We start from the raw sequence: 20,145 nt of genomic DNA on the forward strand, positions 1-20,145 counted from the left end.
AGCTTCTCCTGTTCATGTAAAAGATGATATCAGGTTGAAGGCAAAAGAGCACTGTTGAATTTTTTGCAGGCCCTTCCGGGTCCAGTCCTGTTCTTGTTTCAGTTTCTCTTTTGCCTTCACCAAGCTCGGTTGGGCCCTCTCTGCTCCTTGGTTTCAGGCCTGTATTCTTTGTTCTAATTGTTCTAATTGTTCTATTGGTTATTCTGTGTTTCCATATTAGTGTTTTTCCTTGACTTGTGTTTTTCTCCAAGTCCCCCTCCCAGTTTAAAAAAGGGGGCTTTTGTTTTTGTTTACCCCGGAGTGCTGCGGCATGGCATTTTCACGAGGGGTGTTCCCCCCCCAGTCACCAGCAGCCGTGCACCCTCTTAGCAGACCCCCACCAGCCTCATAGCCTACTTCAGCTCCTTCAGAGCGGGAACAGCAACGGTAGCCACCTTCTCCTTCTGGCAGCTTCCCTGCGAATGGCGCCGCTGCCTGGATCACACTGTGGCCTTGCAGGCCTCCCAACTGCAGCTGGCCTCTTCCCGCGACGGGCAGTCTCCACCCTTAGAATCTCCCTCCCTGCCACCAAACTAGCGAGGAGGTGGGCAGGCGCCAAGCAGGGAGGTGGCGTTGGACCTCCCCTGACAGGCCTCAACTTAAGCAGGGCAGCGGCACCTTTTTGCCCAATGTGAGGTTTTTCCACCACCACCCCACCTCTCCTAAGAACTGTCCCTGAGGTCTTTTGTCCCCGTAAGCCCCGCTGCATATTGCACCCATGGGGAAAGCAACCCGCAAATCAAAGAACCCCTCTAAGAGGACAAAACCGCTTCTCCCCGCCACCAGCTTCTGATTCCGTGTTGGAGCCTCTATCCTTCCAGGGACCAGTTCCTTCATATTCTTTGGTGGCCCAGTCAGGGACAGCAATGGCTCGCCCCTCTACTGGCAGGCACAAGGTGGCTAAGGCACAGGTTATGGTGGGCAGGGTGGCTTGGGAAGGCAGGGCACCACTGGGACAGACAGGTAGGACCCTGATCAGCAGTCAGGATCAATAGGCAAGGCCTCACATAGCACTGCCTGCAGATCCCAAAGGAACCAAGAACCCATATCTGATGAAGAAAGCAATCTTCCTAATTCCTCCTTGGGTTCCATTTTTTCTACCAGCTCCTTTCCTGAACCCTTTACAGGCTTTTTGGAGGAACCAGTACTTCTTTAACACACCCAAGAGGTTACAGGATGCAAATTTCTGGTGCTCAAACTCAGCCCATTCAATTACACCTTTCAGCTCAATTGATTCAGCAGTTAAAGGAACAACTCTGGGACTCTCTCCTAATGGACTTGGCCAGGGACCTGTCTGCATCATCAGCCCATTCACGGGCCCTATCACAGGAAGCCACAGCTCCTTTGCCCACTCAGGCACCTCTTGGAAGACTGGAACTGCAGGATCCCTCTGTGGACCATACAGCTAACAATGCGCGTCCACCACGGAACACAGCATCTCTGGATCCTCATGCCACTGCCCAGGGCAGGCACCTTCTCCCTCCAAATGATGCTCCTCTAGACCCAGTCACTGACTTAATGATCCTGGATGAAGAGGAACGGAGTGGGGATTCTGAATCTGAAGAGATTGCAACCACTAGGATTTTCCAGGAGCCGCACTTCCTCCCCCTCCTGTGTAAGGCAATGGAAGCCCTGACGCTAACCTCTGCAGAGGATCCTCCTGCCCCTTCTACTTCTAGGGTTTCAGTGGTGTGTCCTGACCTGAAACCCAAGTCTAGAGTCCTGAAACTCCTTTCCCTACTTCCCAAAGTACTCAAGTCAGAGTTCAACATTCCATTACGATGCAAGAAGTCAGTCTCAATTGCCAACAAATATTATATGCTGGAGCAACACATCATGGACCAACTGAAGGTCCCGCTGATAGACGCTCCCATTGTGAATTTACTGAATCTATCTTTGAACCCAAAGGACTCGGATGCTCATCTGAAAGATGCCACGGAGTGTAAAATGGATCAGGGTCTTTGAAGGATACATGAGGCTAGTGCACTCTCAATCCGAGCAGCAGCAGCCTGCTCGGTATTTGCTCAAGCTTCCCTTCCATGGTTGGAGGATCTGCTCAATGGACCGCAGCAGGATACAGCCCGAGTACGCAAGTCCTTACTCAAAGTCTTTCAGGCAGTAACTTTCATGGCAGATGCATCCATGGATACTATGCAGTTTACAGCAAGATCCCTGGCGGCAGGCGTATTCACTAGAAGAACCCTATGGCTTTGACACTGGGAGGCAGACCCCAGGGACGACTCCAATCTTGCCTCTGAACCTTATGTGGGAGGCAAGCTATTCGGAGATGACACCCTAGCAAATGTTTTGGAATCTAAGGAGAAGAGAAAGTCAATGCCATCCTCCAGGGAAAGGTATGACAGGAGGTACTTTTGGCATTCTTTCCACCCTTACTTGTCGTCTCAGTCCTTTTGTGGTTCCAGGACATCCAGACGAGCAAAGGATGCCCACTCCAGCTACCCATTCTGGAACAGACAGTGCAGTCAACCTAGGGCACAACAACATTTCCCCAGTCGTTTGGGTTTTGGTTCCCAATCACGGGGCAATAAGCATCAGTTCTGATGCCAACACTCTACCAGTGGGGGCCATCTCCAATGCTTTGCCCACCGGTGGAAGGACACATCATCAGACCAATGGATACTACACACCCTCCGATATGGCCTAAGGTTGGAGCTCACCTCTACCCCTCCGGCAAAATTTATTCCATCCCCCCTGTCAGCTTCCCCACACAAGAGGGAAAGGGTCCTGCAGGCAATTTCCCATCTGATACAAATTGCGTCTATAGAATCTGTTCCAGCAGGGGAGAGATTTTTGGGAAACTACTCTTTGTTCTTCAACAGCGTGAAAAAGGATGGATCATTCAGGGCAGTACTGGATCCAAAGAACCTCAATGGATTCATAAAGTACCACAAGTTTTGCATGGATACCTTACTCTCAATCAAAGAAGCCCTGAGAAAGGGGGACTTTCTCTCCTCGATCGACCTGAAGGAAGCCTACCTCCACGTTCCTATATTTCCTCCCCACAGGCGCTACCTCAGGTTTGTGGTGGGTCAAGACCATTTTCAATACAGGGTTATGCCATTTGGCCTGTCGTCTGCCCCCAGGGTATTCACGAAAATCGTGGTTGCCCTGGTGGCACACCTCAGGACACAAGGGGTTCATCTCTTTCCCTATCTGGACAACTTCCTGATTCAGCCCCCATCATTACACAAGGCCTGGGAAGACCTCCATGTCACCTTGGCATGCCTGAAGGACCACTGCTTCCTCGTCAACGAACCCAAGAGTCAGCTATTTCCATCTCACAGCATAATTCATCTGGGAGCCACTATAGACTTGTGTGAGGAAATCTTACGGTTATCCCAAGAAAGAATAAACAAGGTATGTGCAATGGTGTCAAAAGCTCTGTCATCCAACTCAGCAGATCTGATGCAATTGGCTGCTCTCCTGGGGTTGATGGTGTCTACATTCCAAACTATGCCTTGAGCGCATCATCACTCTGGGCCACTTCAATGAGCCCTTCTGCCATTCCAAAGTGACATAGCTTCAAGGCACCACCACAGAGTGGCACTGTCACCACAGGTAAGTCGATCGTTACTTTGGTGGGTTCACGAACTCAACCTGTTGAGAGGAGTATTGTTTCAGGATCCCCCTTGAACCCTGATTACATCGGACACTAGCCTATAAGGCTTGGGGGCTATCTGTGAGGGTCAGATGATACAGGGCACACGGTCTCCACAGGAATCCACTCTGCCAATCAATCTCCTGGAACTTCGAGCGGTCTGTCTGGCCCTCAGACAATTGGGGGTGGTGCTGATAAGAATGGACAATGTGTCGGCCAAATCTTATTCGAACTGTCAAGGGGCACATGCTCCCTCCACCTCCAGGGGGATGCCTCTCTCCTCTTTCAGTGGGTGGAAAACAATGTGGATTTGATATCAGCAGAGTACCTCAAGGAGGAGGACAACGACCAAGCAGACTGGCTCAGTCAAAAGAGATTGGATCATGGAGAATGGATGCTTTACCTGGATGCCTTCCAACAGATAGTGACACGATTCGGCAGGGTTCAAGTGGACCTGTTTGCCACCAGCCGCAACAGATGGGTGAGGAGGTTCTTCTCCAGGCACTTGATGGCAGGAGTGGAGGGAATAGATGCCTTGGCATTCCCCTGGCCTCCAGGCAGACTGTATGCTTTTCCTCCACTCCCAATTATTCCTAAGGTAATACACAAGATCCAAACTGAAAAAGCATCAGTTCTCCTGGTAGCTCCCTTGTGGCCAAGACATCTGTGGTTTCCGGATCTGCTTGGCCCGGCAGTGGAACCCCCATGGAAAATTCCCCTAAGGGAGGACCTGCTCTCTCAAGGGCAGCTTCTTCATCCAAATCCAGGGTGGTTGGCACTTCATGTATGGAATTTGAGTGGAAGTGCCTCTTGAAGAAAGACATCCCTCCCCAAGCACTGGAAACCATGATGGCCTCTAGACATCCCCCCACAGTCAGAATATACAAGGGCACATGGAAGACCTTCTCATCCCGGTCACAGAAGAAAGGAATTCTTCCACGGAAAGTGGGAATCATCAATCTACTCTCTTTCCTGCAAGATGGCTTATCTATGGGCCTCAGGCCAAACATCCTGAGGCACCAGGCTTCAGCATTATCATCCATACTTTCCAGATCCCAGGACAATCCACTCAGCTCTCATCCTTTTATCAAACATTTTCTTAGGGGGGCAACCTTATAAGTGCCACCTACAGTTCACCACTATCCTACCTGGGATATGCACAAAGTGTTAATGGCCCTTCAGAAACCTCCATTTGAACCTTTAAGTCAAATTCCTCTTTGTCTGCTGTCCTTTAAGGTGTTGTGGCCATTACTTCGGCCCGTAGGGTGTCTGAGCTAAATGCCCTGTCTGTGCATAAAAGTTTGTGTGTGTTTCATAAGGATACAGTAGTTCTCCACACAGTCCTTTCCTTTCGTCCCAAGGTCCTGTCCACCTTCCACTGCCAACTGGTACTGCTGTCCTTCTGTCCAAATCCAGTTCATCCCACGGAGAAGGCGTGGCACTCATTTGACATGAGGAGAGCCCTTAAAGTTTATATGTCTAAGACTAAGTCAATTTAGGAAAACAGATAATTTATTTGTGTCTTTTCACCCAGTGTCTCTAGGGAACAAGGTTTCCACTTTCACCTTAGCTAGATGGATCAAAGCGTGCATCTCCTTGACATATGCCTCACTAAGACTAGCCTGGCCAGCCGACATAGTGGCTCACTCCACGAGAGTGGCAGACACATCAGCAGTGTTTTTATGCAATGCTCCTCTAACAGAGATCTGTAGGACAGCTATATGGGCCACTCCTAATACGTTCATTAAACATTACAAGATAGACGCATATGCATCAGTTGAGGCAGCTTTTGGGAGGAGAGTGCTAAAGCACGTCCTCTCAGACCACTGGAATTTTGCAGCCCAGCATTATTCCCACTCTACATGGGTCAGCTTTGGTATGTCCTACCTGGTATCATCTTTTACATGCACAGGAGAAGAGACAGTTGGTCTTACCGTGAAATCGGTCTTCTCTGTGCATGTCAAAAGATATCAGAGCCACTCCCTATGAGGGCTGGGCTGCTGTGGCAAGCACAATAGGCCTTTAGCAGAGAGTGTATGAGTACTGTTGTCTACTTCTGTTAGTGTGTTCTTCCTATTCTTTCCTTGTTTATTGGCTTGTGATGGAGAAACTGAAACAAGAACAGGACCAAACCAGGAAGGGCCTGCAAAAAATTCAACAGTGCTCTTTTGAGGCTAGCTACCCACCTGATATCATCTTTTGACATGCGCAGAGAAGACAGATTTCACAGTAAGACCAAATGTCTCTTTACTTTGATTTTTGATACAGCCAGTTCATGATCTGTACCACAGTCTGCTCCTGGTCTTGTTTTCGCAGGAAATATGGAACTTCTCCGTCTTCTGCTACCAATTATATAATTAATTTGATTCCTGTGTTGACCATTTGGTGATGTCCACATGTACAGTAATCTTTTTGGTTGCTCAAAAAATGTGTTTGCAAGAAACAAATTAGCTTCACAGAATTCACTAAGTCTTTCTCCTACTTAATTTCTATCTCCTAAGCCCCATTTTCCCACAATTCCTAGTTCTTCTCTGTTCCCTGCTTTTGCATTCCAGTCCCCCATGATTATCAGCACATCTTGTTTTGGTGTGTGATCAATTTCTTCCTGTACTTCTGTGTGAAATCTTTCCAATTCCTCTGCTTCTATGTTTGCAGTTGGAGTATAGACTTGGATAATGGTTATGTTAATAGGTTTCCCATTTAATCTCATTGACATCACTCACTCAGACCTTGCGTTGTAGCTCCTAATTGCTTTTGCTACATCACTTCTCACTATTAAAGCAACCCCATTCTCATTTCCTGCATAAAATATTTTGTAGTTGACTGATTGAAAATGTCCCATTCCCATCCATTTTAATTCACTCACGCCAAGTATTGTAATGTTGATATGTTTCATTTCTTGCTTGACAATTTCTAACTTTCCCTGGTTCATGCTTCTCACATTCCATGTTCCTATTGTATACGTCGTAAAACTCCGGACTCTCTTTTCGCATCTGTGCACATCAGCCTCTGGGCTTCCTTTTGGCTTTGACCCAGCTGCGTCATTAGTCATAGTGCTACTCCTACTTGTCCTTTGTTCTTCTCCAGTAGCTCGGTGAGTGCCTTCTGACCTGGGGGGTCTCATCTTTCAGCACTATCTCATGTTGCATTTTGGATACTCTGTTCATAGGGTTTTCATGGTAAAAGGTATTCAGAGTAGTGGTTAGCTGATACAAAATGAACTTGAATCGATGCCAGCCTGTTACAGAATGCTTTCGAACCATCACTGGCTAATGGATCCCATCCTTGCCACACAGGTTTCAGAACTCCTCGCTTGGTCCCTTCACATTTGTCCTCTCTCCTTTGCTCTTCCAGCATTATGTTAAAACACATTAAGACAGGTCTATTGTGGCAGAAGGTTAATGCTTTGTTACTACTTTTTCTCTGATTGGGTTTTTCTGTTGCTAATTTCTATCTGCTATTTTGACTGTATTTTTATGATAATTTTTTTAAATTTGTGGACCACTTTGTACATTACTTTTTGAAATGGAAAAGTAGGCCAGAAGTATTTTAAAATATAATAAATTGCAACACTGGAATGATCACATGAAATATTTCTCATAAGAAGAGATCACATGGATGCACTCTCCAAACTAATCGAGGAAGGTGCCTATGGGCTAGTTAACCCCTACATGGCACATATATCAGTTGATTACGCACCACCTGATTACTCCATACTTGACAACTTACAACTGAATGCATGAACCAAGTTCATTGAAAAGTCAGCAAATGATGAGCATACCTGTGTGAACTGGCCCTATGTAATTTGAATTCACAGAGCTCCATGACTAATACATTCATATATGCAAGTTGTATAATTAAACCATCTGATCTAGTCTTCAGACTTTTCATGAGAATGAAACTCAAAGGACTTGTTTGTATTTGCATGCAGGAAAGGCTCTACATGTTTGTGTTATATAATCTAAATCTTTTGTTAATTTCTGCACATTTATTTATTAGGCTAATTTTGATGAGCTCTGGAGGAAATTTATTACTTATTCAGCTGGTGAGCAGCTATTTGGATTGCCTGTCACGGACTATGAAGTTTTACACAAAATCAGGTAACTGTGGAAATCGTTCTACCTGCCAGAATAAGTTAAGCATTGCAGAAAGACTTTAGTGATAGAGAAGATGGGGGGGGAGGGAGACCATTTGTACAAAATTGTACTTGTACACTGGGGACATTTTATACAACTCAGCTCCTCCAACAACATGCTAGAATGAGAAGAATCACAGGGGAAGATGAAGAAGGAGGGGCAGCCTTTTGATGTGTGCTGTATTAATGTTTGGTCTGCAGAATCAAAAGTAGGTTTTTAGTTAAGATGAGGGAGAAGAAGTGTCAAGAGATGCCCTCTGCCCTCTCCCCCCCCATGGTCAGTTTCACCTATCCTAAGAATGACTGCAGGGGAGTAAATTCCATTGAACTCAATAAGCATGCAAATGATCAATCCATTCTCGGCAAGCCTGCACAGGATCCCATTTCTTACCTCCCAGGTTAAAAAGCAGATAAATTCACTAATAGGCAAAAAAAACCCTTGTGGTTTGAGAACATACCTATAGCCAACAGATACAGTATTTCTGTCAAACTTTAAAAAGCAAGGAGATTGGGCAGCTATAGTGAATGCACCCGGGGAACAGGAGACCTGACCTGTCTGAGATATTATACTGTCCTGCAAATTTGTCAAAATGCAAACACAATTTAGGTTGGTCTTTCACAGTCCATTCCAGAAGGAATGCTAGTAAGCATAATACAACATTTTTCTTGCAGGAAGGAGCTAAGTTTGCTTCAAAAATTGTATGGATTGTATGATACTGTGATGAATAACATCAGTGGGTATTATGAAATTCTCTGGGGAGATGTAGATATTGAAAAAATTAATGCTGAACTTCTAGAGTTTCAGAACAGGTGAGCTTACTTTCTACATAATTTGCGATCCCATCCACCACACTATATACATTTTATCTCAGAATCTATGGTAGGCCTACTCCCAGCATACCTCAGTGAGGGTTCTCTCAGTATGAGCCTTTACATTGCTTAGGAGAGGAGAAGCCCTGCTCAATATTTCACATGGGAAGCAACATCAGCAGGTGGACGTTGCAGAGCCTTCTAAGCTGTGGCTCCAGTGTTGCAGAACTTGCTATTTAAATCTGCCTGGTCCCAAGCCTGAAATCATTTAGGATTCAAATCAAGACTTTCATTTTTAGGAAATGAAAATGTTTAAAATGAGATTTTAATTTTGTTTCTGTTCAATTTTTTTCAATGAAAGGTGCCGCAAACTACCTAAGGGGCTTAAAGACTGGCAAGCATTTTTAGATCTTAAGAAAAGGATAGATGATTTTAGTGAGTCATGCCCACTGTTAGAAATGATGACTAATAAAGCAATGAAACTGAGGCACTGGAACCGCATTTCTGAAACCACCGGGCATCCATTTGATGTTGAATCAGATTCCTTTTCCCTTCGGAATATCATGGAAGCACCTCTTCTAAAGCACAAGGATGATATTGAGGTAGACTTTCATACTGTTGCATTTTTATATTTGAAGAGAATGCCAGGCTTAGATGCAGTTTGAGAGTCAGTGAGCATGGTCTAAGAAGATATGCCTTTCTTTCCTTGTGTGCAACAGTGTTTGTGTCAGTACACAAAAGAGGTATATCTAAAAACAGGTACAAGTAAGGGGTCTTTACTGAGCCTCTCCAGTGGACTTTGTCACCTTGCCAATTTTTCTTTTACTCTTTTAAGGACATTTCTTTCTTTGTAGGACATCTGTATATCTGCTATTAAAGAAAAGGATATCGAAGCTAAGCTGGCTCAGGTAGTTGAAAGTTGGGCAAATCAGATCTTGAGTTTTGCAGCATTCAAAGGAAGAGGGGAGCTACTCCTCAAGGGAACAGAATCTGCTGAAATTATTACACTGATGGAGGACAGCTTAATGGTCCTGGGCTCATTACTGAGTAACAGGTAGTTTTACAGAGTTTTATATTTTTATTAATTGATTTTCTTTCTTTCTTAAGCTTGCAGGATATAAATCCTTCCAAGGCAATGTACAAGTAACATTTTTTTTAAAAAAAATGGAATAAACAATTTTAACAAATTAAAAAATTGCCAGGATCCTTTCAACAGAGCAGCTGATGGTAAAAAGGCTGTGTGGGGGAGGGGAGGGGAGCGGAAGGTCCAGCTGCAGCAAACCCTGACATGGTCTTCACCTGCCTCTCTCTCTCTTTCCTGGAAATACCCTGGAGATTACTTTTGCTAGGCACTTCCAGGATAAAATCTTTAGCATCCGCCAGGACTTAGACCCCAGTGTTATAGCAGGTGAATCAAGTGGGGTATCCAGAGCACAGCCTTGTCCTGATTTCTTGGATGAGTTTCAGTTTGTACAGCTGAGAACGTTGACAAGGTGCTTGGACAGGTTCATACAGCCACTTCTGTGGATCCTTGCCCTTCTTGGCTAATAAAAAGCTAACGGATGGAACAGCCGGCTGGGCCAGGGAAGTGATTAATGCCTCTATGCGAGAGCCTTGCAGGGCTGGCACATATTGAGATTTTCTTATTTATTTAATTAAGCTTATATACCGCCTGACTAGCAACAGCTCTCTGGGCGGTGAACATTAAAAATACAATAAAAATAACACAATACAGTATATCACAATACAAAACTGTACAAAAAACTGTACAGTCTAAAATCAAAATATGATAATTTAGAATTAACAGGAATTAAAATGCCTCAGAGAAGAGAAAGGTTTTAACCTGGCGCCGAAAAGATGATAGTGTCGGCGCCAGGCGCACCTCCTCGGGAAGACCATTCCATAGTTCAGGGGCCACCACTGAGAAGGCCCTAGATCTTGTCACCACTCTCCGGGCTTCCGTATGAGTCGGAACCCGGAGGAGGGCCTTCGTAGTAGACCGTAGTGTACGGGCCGGTTCATATCGGGAGAGGCGTTCCGACAGATATCATGGTCCCGCGCCGTATAAGGCTTTATAGGTAAGTACCATCACTTTGAATCTGGCCCGGAAGCATATTGGAAGCCAGTGCAAACGGGCTAGCACAGGTGTTATATGCTCAGACCGCTTAGTTCTTGTTAGCAGTCTGGCCGCCGCATTTTGCACTAGCTGTAGCTTCCGAATCGTCTTCAAAGGTAGCCCTATGTAAAGCGCATTGCAGTAGTCCAGACGCGAGGTTACCATAGCATGTACCACTGATGGAAGCAGGATCTTCCCAGTGATCTCCCACTTTTCCCTAGCTTTGGTTGAGTAGAGCTAAAGAGAGATAGCAATTTTTTGCCCTTCTTTTGCCCTATGTAAGCCAAGACAACTATAGCACCCAGGTGAAGAAGCTCACAGTGCCTGGCTAGTTTGGCCATAGAGTTGGAGATGTGCTCTCTGTGGCCAGACAGGGTGCTCTTCTGCTATCTGTTCTCTACTCTAAGCAATTGCCAGGACAGTAGGATACCATGGTCAGGAATACCAGCTTGGTGCAGATGAAATAGTGCCCAGTTATCTTACCACAGTTAGGTAACTAAGAGAACCTTGTAAATGTGCACTCTCCTCCTTTCTACCTCATGTGCAAGTATTCCCCCTTGTCTCTTTCAATTTTGGAGCTGATAATATTACAATAGCACCAAAATTAATACCAACCATTGTTAGCCCAAACCACAGTTTACAAACCTTCAGCTAACCATGCTTACAACCTGTTGTTTAGGTCTTACAAGGGTTAGCTATAGGCCTTGTTCACATGTAATGGTAAGCCAAACTATGGCTTAGCATGAACGAGCAAGCATGTTGGTGCCCAGTGAGAAATTGACAGGTCCTTCACTTCTCCCATGCTTCTGCTGATGCCAGTTTACTGGGAACTAAGCCATGGTTTGTCATAGCATTATATCTGCATCAAGTTTCATGGGTTGGGGGAAGCAAACCATGAGCCCAGATATGGACATAACTATTACCATTGAATTTAAATTCTGGCAGAAGTTGAACTATAACAGAATCCCTGTTGAAGGAGCATAATTCACCCTGAATACAATCACAATGAGACTCTGGCTTTAAGAAACCTATGAACTGGCATTTATTAAAGGAAATTCATGTTTGATAGGAAAGATCCCTAATTCTGACTAACTAAGGTGGAGATGCAACAAGGCATGCTTGTTTCTGCATCACAAGAGAAAAGAGATCCAAAGGGTCTCCTCTCCAAGTAAAGAGTGAAAGAAGAGAGAGATGTAAGAAGTGAGATCAGCAGCACCAAGAAAAGTACTGGAAGGTAGATTAACACAAGTTAGAAGGGAAAGGACAGTCTAGGAAGCATGGAGGTTCCTCCCTCTGTCTACACTTTCCCATACAGGCACATCATCTCTCAGTGCAAGATGAGTTGCAACCCAACACTTCCAACAATAACACTGAGCCAAACTATGGCTCGGCTCCTGGTAGCATGGCAACCAGCAGAAGCAAGAGAAGAGTGAAGCGGTCATTGTTTTTTCACTCTGTACCAGCACATATGCTCATTCATAGTTTGGCTTAGCATTACATGTAAAATGAAGCCACTACATCAATACAGTTGTAAAGTTTAATCATAGTTAGCTCCAAAACTCAAAGGAAGGGGGGAAAGGGAAGAGAATGGAGGGTTGTTTGGGTCTGTGGGCAGTATTATGTCTACACCAAGGCACTACCAAATAGAGGAGAAATATTTAGGAGGAATAAAATATTAAATAAAATATTAAAATATTAAACGAGAGCCAGTGTGGTGTAGTGGTTAAGGTGGTCGACTATGATCTGGGAGACCAGGATTCAAATCCCCACATAGCCTTGAAGCTCACTGGGTGACCTTGGGCCAGTCACTGCCTCTCAGCCTCAGAGGGAGGCAATGGTAAACCCCCTCTGAAAACCGCTTACCATGAAAACCCTATTCATAGGGTCGCCATAAGTTGGGATCGACTTGAAGGCAGTCCATTTCGATTTTTCAAAATATTAAAAGAATATAGTAAGTCATGTGAAAAGTGTCACTCTTGAATTTCATGTTGCTATTTCTTTTATCCTATGTTCAGATACAATGCACCATTTAAAAAAGATATTCAGAACTGGGTGTTCAAACTTAGCACCTCCAGTGATATAATTGAAGAATGGCTGATTGTGCAAAACCTCTGGGTTTACCTTGAAGCTGTTTTTGTAGGCGGAGATATTGCCAAGCAGTTACCTCAGGTAAATCTATACATGGTTAAGTTACGTAAATCGTAAACTTAACATGTAGCTAAAGAGTAGTTTGGACTTTAGAATGACATGATACTCATTTATGTTTCCATTACAATTATTTTGTTTAGGAAGCAAAACGTTTTCAAAACATTGACAAATCATGGATAAAAATAATGCAACGAGCTCATGAAAACCCCAACGTGGTTAGCTGCTGTGTTGGAGATGAGACGATGGGACAGCTTTTACCACATTTACACGAGCAGCTGGAAGTGTGTCAGAAGTCACTTACAGGGTATAAAGTTTTCCAAGCCTTTTTTTAAAAAGAATGTGATTGTTTTGATTTAGGTCAAAATATGATCTCATCTTAATTATCAGTATATTTATTTAAATAATTGGCTTCTTTGTTTTTAGTGATGTTTTGGGTTTGGTGTTAAGGGGAGAGTTCTAGGAATAATGATCAAGATTTAGAGGATTAATCTGTAGTATGTACAGCTAGCTTTCTAAATTCAGTTGTATGAGGTTAGGCCTTTATATGTAAATGTGGTTGTGTTCTCCAACTTTGGTATTTTTTTAGTTTAAAAAAATATTTGGAATAAGAATAATAAAAAATAAGTTTGCAAAGAAAGAATATACTATTCTATTTTATCTGTAAAGTAGTCTTGCATATTTCTAATGATTAATTCACTTCAGTTAATTGCCAAAGCTGAATTATTGCTCAAAATACAGATGATTTTGGAAGGAAAAAAGGAAAATTTGTTTCCAGTAACAGTTGATCTTCCCATAAATCTAGACTTACACACACCATACTTCATTTTTTATACTTTTGCTTTTCTGGTACAGATTCTTAGGAATTAGAAAAAGCTGGATAAATTTAGATCTGCAGCTACTTATGGTTTTGCTCAAGATGGACCTTTGGTTGTATAGGCCCTAGACCAGCCTTTCCCAACCAGTGTTCCTCCAGATGTTGCTGGAGTATAATTCCCATCTTTCCTGACCATTGGCAATGCTGGCTGAGGCTGATGGGAGTTGTGGTCCAACAACATCTGGAGGCACACTGGTTGGGAAAGGCTGCCGTAGACAGTAGCTGCGAAGTGTTTTTTTTTTAAAAAAAACAGTTTGGGAAAAATTAAAACTTAAGGGTTGTATCCAATGTTAGTCCCACTCAGAGTAAACCCACTGAAACTAATCAAAATTATTAACTTAGGTTCATTAATTTCAGTGGGTCTTCCCTGAGTAGAATGTAACTGGATACCACTCTAAAAGTAAAAATAAAAACTTGCAAATTCATATTTGTTTCACAAATGATCCTCAAGATAATTGTTAATGTAGGCTGACAAATATAACTCCATTGATTTATCACCCCTTAGCATGTACCAAAGTCTGCAAAAGCTAAAGCAGCATCTTGTGTGAGGCATATGGGACTAGGGATGGGATCCACTTGTTTGGTGCCTTTTTGATTGCATTCTGTCGAACTGGTAGGCAGTTCCATTTTGGGTTAGTTTTTTTCTGCTATCCTTTGCTTTTACCGTTCTGATTTTTTACCTCCCCAAAAATAATAATATCGTTATCAATGTTTTCCTTTCTGCCCATCCCTATATGGGACACAGCAGCTTTGGCCCAGATGCATTATAAATCCTTCTTCTATTAATTATTTACTACATCTTTTTGCCCGCAACGGAGGACAGTTAAACTCCCAAGGCCTTTAGGATGCTACAGAAGTGGGAGAGGTCTCTAAGTCTCCTTTGCACCTGGAATGTTTGTTGTGTGACTTTTCAGGCTTTCCCCCCATATGCTGACTTCTGAAAGGCAAAGGCTGTTGATAGCTCATTGCATTGCCCAACACTGCAACTGTCATGTGCTTGCAAGGAAAGGGTCCATTTAGCAAGGGGAGATGGTCGGCCAAGATGAAGAAGGCAAAACAAGGACTGCTGGTTGAGAAGCAGGCCAAGGCCAGAATCCTGTAAAAGCAATCCAATCAGATGGTTGTGAAGGGAAACAGTGATGCTTGTAAGATCATGTTATATTAAGAGAGGCTTCCTAAGCAAAAAAAAAAAAAAAGGATTGGGAGTAGGCAAGAACTAGAAGTATAAGTCTGTAAGTTGGATGCCCATAAGTTGCATAGATAAAGGAAAGTTGATAAAAGGACTGGAAAGGGCAGAAGCATGTTATAATGCAGAGGGGCAGGATGCAGGACATGAATTGAGCCTAGCAGAAAAGCTGTAGCTCTAGGAGTTAACTGCTAAGTTCAGCTTGCACAAGTCCTAGGCTTCTGAATCTGCCCACAGATGGACGTAACAATTTCCAGAGCAGTAGCCGTATTAGTCTTTTCCTGTGAAAAGAACGAGGGGTTTTGTGGTATCTTAAAGACTAAAACATTGATTATGGCATAGGTTTTTGTGGGTCCTGGAAGCTCAGCATGCAATCCTGTGATTTGTTGCTATGCATTTTATTGCATAGGATTGATTGGAAGCAGCTTGCTAGGTGAGGCAGCGCAAGTATGCTAGCTTCCTGGCAGGTGGGCTGCTGTTCCTGACCAGGAGGGGGAGGTATAAGGCAGCGAGGAGATCAGTGTGGTGGAAACACCCCTGCAGGAGCAGTGGATTGTCCAGCTGACAAACTTCTCCTTGGGTTGATTCTACATATGTTTGCTTGAAATTCCAACTAAGTGTACAGAGGATGGCAGTATTCCTTCTTTTTTTAAAATGCACAAAAATAAATAAATGGAAAAATGTTTTGTGAAATAATTTTTTTTTCTTTTCAAAGATATTTGGAAAAGAAAAGATTGCTGTTTCCCAGATTCTTTTTTATCTCTGATCCTGCTCTTCTGGAAATACTTGGACAAGCTAGTGATTCACATACTATTCAGGTAGGTTCCAAGATATATATGGCAAAATAACATTTACTGAAATCAGAAAAAATAAAAACCTGTTGCACAGTCTCTCTCTAAAAAAATGGAACTCAGTTTTATTTTCCCCAAATTGTGGTGCATTTCTATTAGCGCAGTCCTAAGCATGCTTACTCAGAAATAAGTCCTACTGTGTTCAACCTGCTTTAGGGTGCTTCTAGACAGAGGCCTTGTATTGAAAATGGCTCATAAAGATCCAATTTTCCTCCAGTGGGCAGTAGGACACCCCCGAGTGGGTACTATCTTCCTTTCCTAGTGCTTGAGGCAGGAAAGAGTTAGCATTACAACAGACCATCGCCACAGCCCCTCCCACCAAGCGCTAGTTTGTTTTTCCTGCCTTGCTTGAGTAGTACTGATTTTTGCCTTGCTCTTCAGTCTGGCTAGCTTATATCTTTATTTAAGTTTAAATTATTCTCCAGTGTTGTAAATTAATTGTGTGGGAATGTGTATGGAAGGGTTCAGACAGGTTTTTAATGAACTGGTGTGAGTGTCTGAGTGACTGTTGAGTGTTGGTTGTGTCCATTGATTAATTAATTTATTGTAGAATTATTTTAAATATTTGAATCCCTGAATTAATTACCCTGGTGATTAGCTGAGGAGTTTCAGTTATTCCCCTTACAGTTAATGAACTTACTGGGTTGATTCTCCATTTTTAAAGAGCAGGAATTTTGGGTTAAAAAAAAAAGCCCAAACAAACAAACCTCTCCCGCTAACGGTGAAATGCCTGAGGATCAGAACAAAGTCTCCTCAGAACACTCTAAAATATTAAAATCAGGGCGCAAAGCAGCAGGAACGGTTGCTGTGGTAGTGCCTATAGCCCGCTCAGGCAACATGACTGTCAAAAAGACAAGCTGGAGCAGCACGCAACAAGGCAGCCACCATTTTAATCAACAGGAAACAGCCTCACAGTCAGTGCGTGCCCCATTCACTCTTGTGGTAGCAGAGAGAGGCCAGTAATCAGCAGCAAAGCACTGTTAACTCTTAAGCAATGCGGTAGCAGAGCAATCAGTGTCTCGTTCGGCGCCAAATAATGCAGGAACACTCGATTCAGTAATGTTATCTGTCTTTATTAAAGTTACATCAATCTTAAAACCCTTCGACTCATTCACCTAACTATGTTTTCTAGGAACTAATATCCCTGGCTAGCAATAACTAAGCTGCCCTCCGACTACAGGCATTGACTCAGCACCCCCTCCTTGTCAACGCCTCTCTTAAATAGGTTTCACTTTCATGTGCAAACGAGCACTCCTCCTAACCCCCGGCGGCCGTTGCTCTTCATGCCTCTGGATCCTGCAAGAGCGAGGGGAGGGAGGCTGGAGCTCAACTTCTTTGGAGGGGGACTGACTGTCTGGGCAGGCATGGGAAACTGCTGAGCATCCAGCTGAGAATCTGCAAGTTGGTCAGGTGGCTCCTCGGCTGCTGGGGGAGGAGGAGTGCTCTCAGCAGCATCTTCTGACAGTTCTTCCTGAGACTCCATGGGGGGAGAGGGAAATTGGGAATGTTGCAAGTTCTCTGTCAAACTCTCGCTCACTCCTCAAAGTCAGAATCCTCCTCATGCACTCCTTCCCTTCTGTTCTGGGTCATGACAATCAGGGAGGAATCAGACTGCCAAAAATAGAGTTACAAGGATGCGGTCATACCAATGTCATCATTAGAGTGCAGAAGGGCAGCTTATGCGGGAGAGCAAAGCCAGCAGTGGATGGCAGCAAATGATGAAATGCTCTCAGAGGAGCAACGGGTTCCAGATCCATCAGTCCTTTTTTGGTCAGATTCAGATGATGAGGAGGAAGAATTTACAGGGTTTAATACACAGCAGTGTATACCAGTGTGGTGTAGTGGTTTTGGACTACAACCTGGGAGACCAGGGTTCGAATCCCCACACAGCCATGAAGCTCACTGGGTGACCCTGGGCCAGTCATTGCCTCTTAGCCTCAGAGGGAGGCAATGGTAAACCCCCTCTGAAAACTGCTTACCATGAAAACCTTATTCATAGGGTCGCCCATAAGTCAGAATCGACATGTTTGCAAGCAGCTTTCCATAGTATGATTCATTTTTATGATATTTTCACAAATATATGCATTTTTATGAATATTTCTCCCTGATATGTGCATTATTTGTACATTGGTTGGAAAGCTACATTGCAAAACTGGGACATGTGTGCATTTCAAAGGATAACAGTATTTCAGTTCATGTATTGGCTCAAAAAGTGTGAATTAGGTATTAAAGTAAACAAAACTGAATTTAAGACCACATTCACACCATACATTTATTCCACTACTATCCCACTTTAAACAGTCTTGGCTTCCCCCAAAGAATCCCAGGAATTATAGTTTGTGAAGGATGATGAGAGTTGTTAGGAGACTCTTATTCTTCTCAGAGCTACAATTGCTTGAGTGATTTAACAATCAGCCCGTCTTCACAGAGAACTCTGAACTGTGATAAGGGGAAAATTAAATGTAAAAAAAGGATTACAACTCAAAGTATCCTACAAGACAATCTATTTATACAATGTGATTATATAGGAACAGATTCCACCCCATCACTTTTTCTTCAAATTCAGAAGATTATTATAGTATTTATTTATTAAAGGGATTTTCACCCACTTTTTACAGAAATACTCCACAAATGTCCACGTATAATACAGTTAACCAAAATAAAATAACAAAACAACAACAAGCTAATCATATTGGAGTAAGCAGTCATACTCAAAGCAGCCTGTGACCTCCCATTAAAAGTTTAAAATAAGAGAGGAGTTTTTAAAGCCTTTTTTAAAAGCAGTAGAGATGGTGCCTGCTTAATCACTGTATGAACTGAATTCTGTCATTGTGGAGCCACTGGCAAGAAGGCCTTTTTATGAGTGCCTGCTAGGCTGTCTGTCTTTATTGGTGGGCACAGAAACAGACCCTCTGACATAGACCATAGTACACATACCCAGCATTTTGAGATACTTCTTTTATATCTGGAATGGGAACTAACTCCTTTGCAAAATCGAACTCTGTTATGTGTACTTAGTGTAGATCATAGTGCAAAAGGAATTAGTGTCTTTCAGCATAATTTATTCTAGTTTAGCTGAAAGGGTTCAGCATATCTTGCAGAACAGATGCTTTTGTTATAGCCAGACTTAGGATGGTTTCCAGGAACACCTACACATTAACTGCTATGTTCTCATAGCCCCAGTATGGCTTTCCCTTATTTCTTCCTCTAGGAAACTCCCCCGTAAATCCAGACAGCCTTTGGCTGAATGCAGATAACTGTTTTCCAAGGGGGTTAATTTCTGGGGAGAATAAAGCTGTGTTGGAATCCAGTCAATAGTGTCATCTCCTCTTCTCTTCAATACTGACTCTGTGCGCTTTTACAAAAATGAATTTATTTTTGAAAATGTTCTGGCTAGAATGATATTACATGTGTTCATGGGTTTTATTTTTCTTTCAGCCTCATCTGCCTGGTTTATCTGACAATATAAATGAGGTAGAATTTCATCCAAAAGATTATGATCGCATAATGGCAGTCGTATCAAGAGAAGGAGAAAAAATTCCTGTAATATTTTACATTTTTAAAATATAATTTAGTGTGATTCCAAATCTTTTATAATTAATTCCTTCCCCTGTTCCCTGTCCTGGAAATTTGAGTAGGTTTAAAAGAAAATGTCATTGCTTTACACAAAAGGATCTAAGAGGGCGATTCTCTAATAGGAATATCTTAGCTAAAAATAATCCTGCCCTCCCCACAAGACTTGCCAAATCCTTATTCTCTCTATCCTTTGAAATTATAATCTTTTCCCTCTCTTCCCCTTCCTTAGACAAGTTTTTTTTTAAAGTCCTAGACCAGTATGGTTCCTTTCCTTTATTCCTTCTCTACTTTCTTCTGCGATGAAAGGGTGGTTTCTCTGACAGGGCTGGCCCTCATCTACCATAAAAAAATCCTCAATACTTCTTGGGACTTGCAGTAGGCAACTAGAGGTGTCAGAGTAGCTTCCAGGAGTCAGGGAGCCATTCCTGGTTCTTTCTAGTCATATCCAGTCTACCAAGAGTGGGTTGAAGATGAAAAAGACACACCAGAGCTAACCAGGTGCCTTAACAATACACTCTGCATTCTGTCTTTTCTTACCGGATAGTCATCCCAGAACCTCAAGAGACCCTGTTTACAGATTACTCCAGTTTACATTTGCAGCAACATGGATAGAGTAATGGCTGCTATTCTGAGTCTCTTGGGACATGTTTTTAAACCTAAGCAACATAGTTTTACTGGGGATCAAATAGTGTTCCCAGACGCCATGCCTCTATGTATACCAAACAGAATGTATCTGCTACATACAATAATGTGTGACAAAGGCCCTCAGTCACTGTTTTATCTCCTGAAAT

General features: G+C 43.1%; 1 protein-coding gene across 1 annotated transcript in view; it reads left to right on the plus strand.

Annotated features, from left to right (window-relative positions):
* Positions 1-20,145, plus strand: part of DNAH8 (dynein axonemal heavy chain 8) — a 338,579-nt gene that overhangs the window by 126,495 nt on the left and 191,939 nt on the right. Inside the window, exons 33-40 of the mRNA XM_061624897.1 lie at positions 7,658-7,758; positions 8,466-8,603; positions 8,965-9,205; positions 9,458-9,657; positions 12,735-12,888; positions 13,008-13,171; positions 15,643-15,745; positions 19,217-19,321. Coding sequence (XP_061480881.1) covers positions 7,658-7,758; positions 8,466-8,603; positions 8,965-9,205; positions 9,458-9,657; positions 12,735-12,888; positions 13,008-13,171; positions 15,643-15,745; positions 19,217-19,321 — 1,206 coding nt within the window. The remainder of the gene's footprint in view (positions 1-7,657; positions 7,759-8,465; positions 8,604-8,964; positions 9,206-9,457; positions 9,658-12,734; positions 12,889-13,007; positions 13,172-15,642; positions 15,746-19,216; positions 19,322-20,145) is intronic.

This window comes from Rhineura floridana, chromosome 4 (assembly GCF_030035675.1).
Source record: "Rhineura floridana isolate rRhiFlo1 chromosome 4, rRhiFlo1.hap2, whole genome shotgun sequence".
In the NCBI taxonomy this organism is placed as follows: Eukaryota; Metazoa; Chordata; class Lepidosauria; order Squamata; family Rhineuridae; genus Rhineura; species Rhineura floridana.